The 11107-nt window shown below is 42.8% G+C and overlaps 1 protein-coding gene across 2 annotated transcripts; it reads right to left on the bottom strand.

Moving 5' to 3' along the window:
* Nucleotides 1–8701: 8701 nt before the first annotated feature.
* On the bottom strand, nucleotides 8702–10068 carry METTL21A (methyltransferase like 21A). Of its 2 annotated transcripts, none has more exons than XM_009069824.1 (2): nucleotides 9961–10068; nucleotides 8702–9179 (listed from the first exon to the last, which is right to left on the bottom strand). In XM_009069824.1, exons 1-2 carry the CDS (start codon nucleotides 10043–10045, stop codon nucleotides 8782–8784), a joined length of 483 nt encoding a protein of 160 aa, XP_009068072.1. In that variant the 5' UTR covers nucleotides 10046–10068; the 3' UTR covers nucleotides 8702–8781. The 2 variants fall into 2 exon arrangements, with proteins under 2 accessions (XP_009068072.1, XP_009068073.1); XM_009069825.1 differs by having other exon boundaries at nucleotides 8708–9237; nucleotides 9961–10066.
* Between the last annotated feature and the right edge of the window lie 1039 nt (nucleotides 10069–11107).

Below are 11107 nucleotides of genomic sequence, written 5' to 3'. Positions count from 1 at the left end.
TAATTCATTTTCATACGTTTTGAGGGTGTTTATAAATGATTTATTTTTATCTGCCATAGAGAGTTGATGTTTGCATTTTTATTTAATGGAAGACAAATTTATTAGCTTAGCAATGTAAATTTAAATACGACCCTAAATTCTCAGCAGTGCATTTATAAAAATGATCTGATTCTTGAAGTCAACAAATACAAATACATACAACGGTTATATTTGCCAGAACTAGTGCTGAAGTAGATAGGTTGATAATGTAGGAGTCATTATTGTAAAACATGAAGCTCATGATGGCTTGATTTACACAGTTCCATGGGATGGTTCCTCCAGCCTTGGGAAACACTGAAAAGACTGCACATGCCCACATTAAGGGTATTTCTTTTGTAGCACATCTGTTTGCAAAAACGTGAGGTTTTGGTGTGAACCTGAATGAGACTAGCTGTGATCTGAGAGCTGTGTCTGGTGGGTAATGAGCACTGTGTAGTGCTTGCTGATGGTCGCTCAGCACAGAGCCTGGGAGATGAATGGACTTGGGAGCTGAAGCAGTACCCAGCCAGGGCTCTCCTCATACAGGGCTGGTGCAGACTCGTGGGGCAGAGGGAGGAGAACTGTGTAACCATTTTGTCTGTGTGTGGTCTGTGAATGGCCTGTAGTGTTATTAGTGTACACCTCACTAGCAATTAACATTTCACTGAGAAAATGTTATTTTAAAGTACATAGGGAACTGCAGGAATCTTTACTTTTTATTTATGCTATACTGAGGATTTAGGGATGTGAATCTATTTAATGGAAATTTTAAATGACAATAATAAAAGATGTACTAGACCAAGTACAGGGCTGGTTAGGCTACCCATACATGCCTTACTCTTCATAGTGACCCAAAAAGGGAAAGAATATGACACAGAAATCCAGTCATACATTATTTACCAAGTAGTGAGGTTGGGGTAATAAGCTTCTCTAAACTAAGGCCATTTGGAAGTAGGACAGAAGTTATGCTGGCAGTGGGGAGGGAAGGTTTTATATCTCACAGTTGTGAGTTTTCAAGGACTGATAGCCTGTTTTACCTGAAGAGAGGGTTAGAAAGGGCTAGATCCATTACATTCATAATAAACAAGAATTGATTTGAAATATAATTTTTGTAATGTCATTATTTTGCAAAACAACAGCACCAACCAGGCAGTTAAAATATTGTCAAAGGTGCTCTTTTAATTCAGATATTCTTGGAAAATACATATGTATAATATATGTACATATATATATATATACACACAGTATATAATCTACAGCTCTGAGAGCTTTTAAGTCAGGAATGCTGAGTATTATAGTATATGGAGGTCAGAAAAAAAATTTTTACTTTTCTGTGCGTGTCTGGGCTGTGAGTGAGATGGGATACACAGATATGTGTGTGTGTGTGTGTGTGTGTAAGCTTCCCCTCCCTGCCCCAGTAGCTCTGGGCTGCGTTATTCTAGCGCTTATTACTGATTTGTTTTGTGCTGTTTCTCAGTTATCCATTTTCGAGAACTGTATTTCATCTTTCATGGCTTTTGTGAGGTTTTTTTATTGATGGAGATTTTTGAAATGATGTAAACAGTTGTTTTACAACAACCACGCCCATCCCCCCAGAATAATTCACTTTTGTGCTTTTTTCTCTTTGGCAGCTATATATATATATCAAAGGCAAAACATTTGGAAAGCTTGTTAAGTTGTTATTTTCTAAAGGAACCACTGGGAAGACATCTGTTTTCCTTCTGGGGTAGTGGCAATGCATTCAGGTTTGATCAGTGATGTCACCAGCATCAGGTAGTTGCCAGCACCATTGTTTGTATCCAGAAGCACAGTTGTAGCCTGTTGTGCTTGTCAGGACTGTACAAACACCTGTAGGTTCTGGCTACTCTGTTTGCCATTTGCATTGTAGACCACTGTCTTCTCTGGTACTTGTACATTGGTTAGAAAATTGGTGGGGTGTTTGGAATCAATAAGAAGCTCAGGAAAAAAAGAAAGAGATTTAATAAGGAAAAACAGCCCTGATAGTTTCTGACCTAAATTTGTACCTCAGTTGTTTATTTTTTTAATCTGATTTTGCAGTAAACTGCAGCTGCAAGTAGTTCATCTGTTACCAAAAACTGGCCTCTGTTTGGTTTTGGTTTTGGTTTTTTTTTAAATTTATGGCAGACAGAGAGTGCTTTTTGTGGGTTAAAAACAAGTCTCCCCATCAAAGCAAGTTCAATATCAGCGGTTGCAAATCTAGGACAAATTGTAGAGGATTTTCTTGGTTTTCTAAGACCTCATTTTTATTGTCATTTTTTTCACCCTGAAGCTGGTTAGTGATGTAACATTTGCCAGTGATCCAACCAAAAGGTCATGTATTTATTTTTGTTACACTATATTCTTTGTAAATGTTTAATTAAAATGTGCACTTTTTTAAAAGAAAAAAAAACCACCACAAAACAGACAAAAAAAGGAAAAAACAACCAACAAAGCACGGAGAACAAAAAAAAAATCAAGATCATTTGGGTTTGCTTGAGAAGCTTCCTGGCATAATTGTTGTAATCCTGCTGCCTGCACACAATTCACTCCCCACAGCAGTCAACTCCTTCACTGATTCAGCTTGTGGATCAGCACCTGGTGCCCAGCAGGCATTGACTCAGAATGGCAGGAGAGCTAAGGGGCAGTACTGAGGGCTGCAAAGAATCAAGCACATGGTGTCTCAGAGCAGCATGTACAAGATAGATGTGAAATTATTTTTAGAGTAGAACTAGTTCACTGATTCCATGTGGGAAAGGAAGGTTAATTTGGAAGGAAAGGTAAACTATTTTTCAGCCACTTTATTCCCTTTTCTTAATTTGTGATTTGGCAGCGGATTTTGTAAGCTGCATTCTAAGAAAACAAACTGAAAGTCTTTCCAATTCTTTGACACCAGGAAGTAAAGGTACATTCATAAATGTGTCGCCCTGCTTGAAAAAGGGAAAGGAAAGGAAAGGAAAAAGGAGAAAAGAAAAACGAGAAAAGCACAACCACCTTTCCTTTGCAGGATTGATGATAATTTACCCTGAAATCTGTCACTGTGAGCAGGTTTTAAAAGCATATAATACAATTATGGTTCTCTGTACTCTGCCTGGGAACGTGTTTTCCTGAGCTGTGCAATTTGCTAGCTGTAAAAGACACTGATTTTGCAAAAACCTAAATGTATCACGTGAAGGTCCTTGTCTGGAAGGACACAGATTGATGAAGAGAGGGTGCTGAAATCTACCTGCTGTGTGTTTCTGACAGGTCAGGTCTGTGGATGGATGCAGCTTAAGTCTGTACATCTTTGGGGAACAGGGACCAGATCCAGTTGGTAAAGAGGGTTTGCAGTTCAAGTGTTTTGCCTTGGAATATGTTTATTAAATGTCTTTAAGCTGTGGCCTGCACAGAGATGTGCTTGGGCCAGTTTGCGTTAGCAGAAATTGAAGACAGTGACCTGTTTGCTTTCTGGCACTGCTAGTGCAGTTTGTGACTTGTGAGTTCAGGGCTCACTTCCACCAGCGAGAGGCAGGAGCAGTCAGCTGTCTGCAGGAGCTGTGTGCTGGCAGGGAAAGGGCCAGGGCCAGGGCCAGGCAGGAATGAACCACGGTTGGCACACTCTGTAACTGTACTCATGACTTGGGAGCAGTCAGTTCACTCAGCCTCAGCTGTGTGTTTCTCTGAATTAGGGGATAGCTGAGTCAGAGCATGGGGAAGGAAGGCCTTGAGCCAGTTAGTTATCTGGAAATGGCCACTGTTAAGTAAGGATATTCAGATGCTCTCCACAAATTGTGTTCTATCCAGGTGCCACTCCGTTTTTCATATATGTAATTACATTTATTTATATGAAAACATTAATTTTTAAATGTTCTAGAGCTTCGGGTTTGTGTGAGATTTGAAACTGTGCTGCTTATATGGACTTCTAGGGATGGGGAATGGGGCAAGAAGAGGTGCTAGTTGGCAGCCAACCCCTCCACAGACTTGTCCACAGATTGGTTGTTCACTTCAAAAATGAGTTGTTTCTACTCTGGATTTATAATTTGAAATTGTTTTGGAACAATGTTTTTCAGGGAAGCTTCCAGAGCGAGGGTTATTATTCTCCCTTTGTAATGTAAGCTGGAAAGAGCAAGTTCACCTCATCTGCATTTCTGATTCTTTACCCAAACCATGTCAGCACAGAACAGGGTATTTGAGCTTGACTCCCACATACTTGTGTAAGTTAAAAGACTAAATGAAAATCCAGTAGTGGGGGAAAATAATTTTTTTTTACATCTCCCAAAAAATCTAGAAACATCCCTGTTGTGTTCTGTTTGTTTGTTTGTTTGGGGTTTTTTACTTTTTTTTTGTGCTTTATCTGTGTTTAAAAAAACTGTACTGGGTTATAATGCATTTTATTAACACTATGTACATATTAGCTGCTTTGTGTTTCAGAATGGTAGTAATTGCTTTGTATATTAAAGTGATTCTTGTGAATTTGTGAATTATTGTCATAAAGAAGTGCTTTTTCTTACTGTAACCTTTGTGGTATAAACTGTCATAACTCCCTTTTTACACAAACATTTATGTGCAGTCACATAAACATGCTTTTAAAAACTCTCACAAAGTCTCTTTTTTGAGCAGGATGTTCCATTTACACTAATTTAGTGGCAAATGGCAGCTGATATGAAGATGGGAAAAGGCTTATTTTGAGCAGACTGTGGTGTCCTCTCATGGTCTCTGACCTGCTGAAAGTATCCACGAGGTATTCTCCCCAAAGAGGAGGCTTTTTTAATCTGAGTTGAATTAAGATTAGTGGGATGTTAAGTCCTGAAAAACAAAAGTTTCTCTTTCACTTCTGATATTTTAAACCTGTTTTCCAGTATCCATTCTGGTGGCAGTTCTGTTGTTCAATAATATCTGACAGACTTGTGCCTTTCCTAGTTTAAACATGCTGTGTTTCTCACTTCTAAGCATTCCTGTAAAGCCTGTACTACTGATATTAATGACAGAGCAGTACAGGAACAGAAGGTAGCAAACACTGCAAGGATCACAACCTGATTATGTAATCTGCCAGGCTGGATCCAAACACTGGAATGAAAGCCAGGAGAACAAATTCAGCATTGAGGTAAGCACACCTCCAGGGAAAACCAGAGGAAGCAGGAAGGTCAGCTCATTACAGCTGGGATTTTGAGGTTTTCACAACTGAGCGTTTTCATAATGCCATTTCACGTACTTGCTCCGAAAAATCTACCTCAGTAATGAGGGAGAATCCCTAACAGGGGTTAGTCCACGAGAGAAAAATCCAGTCTGGCTTTGAATTTCACACTGAGAAGAACTGGGTAACACAGATCCCTGTGCAGTCAGTAGGTCAGCTGGTAAACCTTTTGACCACTGCTGCACCTTGAAGCTCTTGGTCCATAAGATACAGAGCTGAATCTCATACTATGTGTCTTCATAGCAATCAAACACTACTTCAGTTGCGATTACATTTAAGAAAAGTTTGTTTGCTTGCAAAATGGCATGTTTCAGAGATGGTTTCTCAGTCTCACAGCATGTTCATGTCTTACCTGGTCACTTCCTTGTGGATCCACCCCCTAGGGTGAGTAGATTTCTAAAGAGACTCTGTGCATTGCTTCAGTACTTGGGGACCCATGCCCAAACATATCCTCCCTACAGATGAACTCAAATCATCTGTTACAAAACAGGACCCAAGCAATGGAACCACCCAAAGAAGAGTGATTCTCTAGCACTGGGATGAACAGGGTGACAGAAAGGGCTTGGGCAGGGTGTTCGTGTAATTGCCAAACAACTGCTGAAGCATTACCATGCATCAGCTCATATTAGAGCAGGAGGTCACCTGGGACCAAGGGGTTGGGACACCAGAGTTTGCAGGTGTCATCACAGAGAGTGGCTCTCTGTGCTTACTCACTGCAGTGGCAATTGCATCTCTGCTACTTCTGTGTGTCTGGTGTGATTCACTCCCAACCTCTCCCTGAGGCTGTGATGGGAATACAAAAAAACCTGTGAAGCCCAACCTGTGACAACAGAAGCCACTGCTCACTGCCTGGTGCAGGTGGATGTTAGCACTGCCCAGCAGGAACAGACTGTAGTTTTCAGCTGAGTTAATGTTCTTACTGTTGGTGCCTGCCCCTGAACACTGTAGCTTTAAAAGCCACCACAACTGATATGGCCTAACTGTAATATTCCTGGATCTGGTCTCCTAAATCTGACAGAGCACCTGCACCCCAGCAGCAGTCAGAGGAGAAGGTGTGCCCTTAAGGGGGTGCCACTTGCTGGGCTGGAGAGGGGCCACTAAGAGCTCACCTCTGCAGGTCAGGGGCAAGGCATCACCTGAGCTGCCAGTATCATCTCATGCTTTTCTCCAAAAGTCTTTATTTACGGGCAGTAGCATTGCTTCAGCCTCCAAATAGCTACTGTGTAACAGCAGCACAACAAAAGAAGCCAAGCCTGGTCTCTACTGGCACATGCCTGCTCTGGCAGGAAGGCTGAGGGCAGTAACAGCAGCAACGGGAAATCAGGCACTGAAGGCTTAACTAAACAATTAGAAAGAGATGCAATTAAACTGATTTGTCTTAAAAGTACAAAGCTGTTCCTATCGTCAAAGCAAGGCCTGGGGCAAATCCCCGTTCTTAAAAGCATGTAGGTTGCTGCACTAGGCTTTATCCTGTGCTATTTAAGCAGGCTTTTAGCATGTTCCTGCTATGGCAACAGTGCAAGCTGCTACTGCTGTCAGCATTGCTAGCTGCAGCCCCTTGCGAGGCCTGAGCACAGACCAAGTCACAGGTATTCAAAAGCCCAAGCACCAGCACACTGCTTTCTGCCAGCTCCAGCCCGGGGCGAGCCTAAAGTACAGACCAGCCTCATGCCTAATGCCTACTTGCAGACGAGCTCAGAGACAAGGAAACACCAGTGGGCAGCAAAATGAAGAGGATGGTGAGAACTTTACAGCCACACTTCAAAAACTAGAGCCAGAGAGAGTAGGGAGAGCTTATAATTATTTTCAACCATTGCTCACCCAACTGCGAGGAGAGAAAAAGCCACATCTGATGCATTAAAGTTCATATTGTGTTCTGTTTTTAATTAAAGGTGCTGTCTTCCTTCCCTCAAAAGGACTTCAACGCTCGTTCCAGACTGCAAATTCCCAGCCAGCTGCGTAAGTACTGTTCTAGTGACACCGTGTGGCTTCTGAGGATACTGTTGTAGCAAGCAGCAACTCAGGCCGAGACTGGAGCCAAGCAAGGAACTTCACTGGAAACACGCGAGACACACCAGGGATGAAGCACAAGACATTTGGGCCCCGTTCACGAGACCTGTAATGTTAAATGTGTCATTTCCAGATTACAGTCATCACAGCACTTCTGGACCACAGACCCTCTGCATCTTTTCCAGCCAGGAAGTATGATGTAAGCAGAAGTTACAAAAAGCTCCAAAACGTCCACGGCCCAAAACAGCTGCTGCTGTTTGCTGTTGCCAGTGCCAAAGACATGCATATGCTAAAAGCTTGAACCTGACCTGACTCCTTGAAAGTTTAAAGAAAAAGAAGTTCCACTTCCACAAAAAAAAAAAAGTAGCAATGCAAATCCTGCATTTAGAAGCATAGCTGTCTTCTGTTTAGCCCATTGTTTTCATCAGTTTCATTCTTCTACCACTAGAAAGAAGTCTGTGAGCCAGAATCCAGGCTGCAGCATTTTTACCACAGGATCTTGTGGGATAAACACACAGATGTGTTTTACAAGCTGAAGGTATTAAAACAGTTGCTTAGAACAGTGTCTAACTATCACTGTGTACGGAAAGCATGCTGAAATCTAGACACTGCCCCGAGGTCCCACGTAATACAAGAATAAATACTTCCCCTACTACAAAGACTTCACAGCAGCACCTTCCTCACCTAAATAACAGCTCTTGGAGACAGAGTGAGCACAAAGAAAGACAGAAAGTAGAACATTATTTAGCAGTACTTTGAAAGGACTGATTTGATATCTAAAGAACAGTTTGCATCTCCTTGTTTCACTTCCCCTCCTGGCACATGTGCATGTGTTACCTGCTCCAAAGAACCTTGTTCTGTGTGAGGGAGAGTTATTAGGGACCCATGAACCACAACTGCTTTGGAACTGCAGGCACAGCCCCCAAGCCTGCAAGACAGGTAAAAACACCACTGATTTCTCAACTAGCTTACTCAGAAATCTAGATTCCCAGTCTGTCTCCTCACCCCTCTCCTGCCAGATGTTGTTCTTTGTTTCCCTGTGCCTCTTCAATTTGGCTGTGACAGCAATAGAACAACTTTATAGCAACTGCCTTCTTTCTCTTTGCCCTTTAAGTGGCTTCTTTTACCACAGCTTTTAAGATGCAGAAGGCCTGAAGATTTAAAACATTTAGAGCTGAAGCCTTGCTTCTATTTCATCCAAGCAATAAGGGGGGAAAAACACACAGTAATCTATTTAAATTTCTCACAGAAATGAAGTGTGGTTTGATTTTAAACAACAGGCCTTTTGATGACAATTTTGATACCTGGAGATTTCTGAAGCTTAAATCAGTTTCAAAAATTACATTCGATTAAAAAGTCAGTGGAAGACCCAATACAACTCTATTCAGAAATGAAGCAGAGGCTCCATGTACAAAACAGAAGTACAATCCTTGCTGTATGAGACCAAGTGATCAGACCAGACCACTACAACTAGAAGCCAGTGAAATAACACAACTGCAACTTTATGCTTAGGAATCAGTGTATTGAGTAGAAACAAAGGGGAGAATTGAACAGCATCAGTGGTTTATTAACAAAGCACAGGATCAAAACTCATCCTTGCGACTACCCCTCTGTGCTTTGTAGATATGAACGTCCTTACTAGAATCATAGTGGACCTCATATACAGAGAAACGGTCTCTCAGCATCTTCAGGAACTTGAGATCCCGTTTATAGCGGATACGGCAGGAAAGAAGAATCACAGTTTGCTCTGAGCACAGGTGCTCCAGTGTCTGAAGCAGTTCTGGAAAAGTTTCTTCCAGATAAACGATGTCTGCACCCAGAACGAAGTCATATGCTCCTGGAGGGAAGTTACCGAGGTCTTTTCCCCAAGTCAGCTCCTTCACCACAGCTCTTGGACGTAGCTCAGGAGGTAAGTTAGCCTCTACATTTGACTCCAGGAACTCCAGTGCTGCCTCCCTGTCCGTGATGGTAACACGAGCACCTAAGTGGTACAGGAGTACATGGTTCAGACAAGCAGTCCATGTCTGTAAACACAGCACCTGGAATACGCTGCTCTAAGTTGAGCAGGCTCCTTAGTTCCTGTTAAACATTGACAGCTCCCCTGAGCTGCCTGATTAAAAACAAACAAACAAGGGAACAAAACAAGCAAACTCCCCACTACCTACATACATCCTACTCTTCATCAGATTTTGCATGGCATGGTTGTATCCTGTCAAACCTCTCTGTTTGTATTATTTCAATAGGCACCTTCCACAGCCACTAGAGCTCTGAATTACAAAGCTAACTTGGGACAGGTAGCACAAATTTAACATAGAACCCAGTGTCCCTGCTTCAGCCACTGGCAAATCACTTCACTTCTCCAGACCTTGGCTTCCCTGTCTGCAAGATAAGCTAACTAGGTTTACGCAAGCTCAGAGAGTGTTTTCTGTCTGTAGCTTTATCTGCACATGGGGAAGCACAGCACTTGTTCCCTGAGGGAGAATAGCTCCAGAACTGCATGCTGCTGAGCTGCCTGCCACGGTAACAGGCGTCAGCCTTAACAGAGTCCTGCCACAAAGTAAACTGCAGTGGCACCATCACTACAAATATCGCAGCAGGCTCTCAAGTCTAACAAGAAAGGAAGCTGACTCAGAGAGGAACCATCACAGTTCATATATGCAGCTCTGGTGCTCACTTCCCTACCAGGCATGTAGATGTAAAAGTGCTTGTTTTACTACAGTTGTAAATTGCTTTAAACAAGCAAACAAAAAAAAACACCTCACCTAATAATGTGGCCACTATTCCCAGCAATCCAGTTCCAGCTCCCAGCTCAATCACAGACCGGTCCATGAGATCAATGCCTTCCATCTCCAGATAAGCGCACAGGACAACAGCCTAGGCCAAGAGACAAGGACAGCTAAGCACGGGGCTCATTTCAGTTATACTGAACACAGGGTCTCTGGTTTAACCTGAGGTAGAAGGCTGTGGGGAGGGCCAGGTGCTTCAGGTTTGCAGCAGGACATTGTTCAGCCCTTCTCTGCCTCCTGTGTGCACATGTGGGTTTTTTAAGTTTTATGGAAGACTATTGCTAGCACAAAGAACCACAGAGATTACAACTCGAATGTGGTAACTGCTCCATGAATCCCCAAATCTAACAGGAGGTAGAATGAGATGTATTTGGAAAGGGAAAGCTGAGGGGGTGTCAAACACTAGTGAACGAATACAGTATTGCAAGAGACCAAGATAAGGTTTCATAGTATCTTGCATGGTATTTCAAAAGGTTTCTGTACAACACTGAAATGCCATCAGGAAGGCCACAGGGAAAGTAAAGTAGTAACACTTCTATCTGGTTGTACCTAACGTGTATTTTATATAAATCTTGATAAGGAGCTCTCCCCATAGCAAGTTCTGTCAAAGCTGATGTCCACAAAGACCAACAGCCCTGTATACCAACTCATTTGGGGAGTTTGCTATGCCTGTTCTTTCAAACTAGAGGTAACAGTGCAGTTTGTGTGTGAGCTGAGACCCGACTGACAGAAAGCCCTTGGATTCCTACAATGGTGCTGTGAGCGACTGCCCTGCAGCCTTGGGCCTGCCACAACCCCTCTGCTCTGGACATTCCTTATGCACAAGATAAAGACTATCAGGAGTCCTTCGTGAGGCCACAGGGAGTGGATCCACGCTGTGCTCTGACGGGCGCTGAGCAAACAGCGCCAGTCACTGCTAAGAAGTGGGTCAGAGTTCTGAGCCTTATCCCGGAATATTTCCCGTGCTTGGCACTGGCCATGCAGGCTTCAGGTGGCCCGTCTCCCTCGCCAGTCCTCTAGGACCTCTTAGGAGGGGCGAAAAGAAACAAACGGTAAAGCACGGTTTAACGTTTTCTTTCCAAATCAATCAATCAATAAAGGGTAAAGCCTTCCCTTTATAAAT

Source organism: Acanthisitta chloris, unplaced genomic scaffold, assembly GCF_000695815.1.
Source record: "Acanthisitta chloris isolate BGI_N310 unplaced genomic scaffold, ASM69581v1 scaffold35302, whole genome shotgun sequence".
Classification (NCBI taxonomy): domain Eukaryota; kingdom Metazoa; phylum Chordata; class Aves; order Passeriformes; family Acanthisittidae; genus Acanthisitta; species Acanthisitta chloris.
This window is presented reverse-complemented; position numbering and strand designations above follow the sequence as displayed.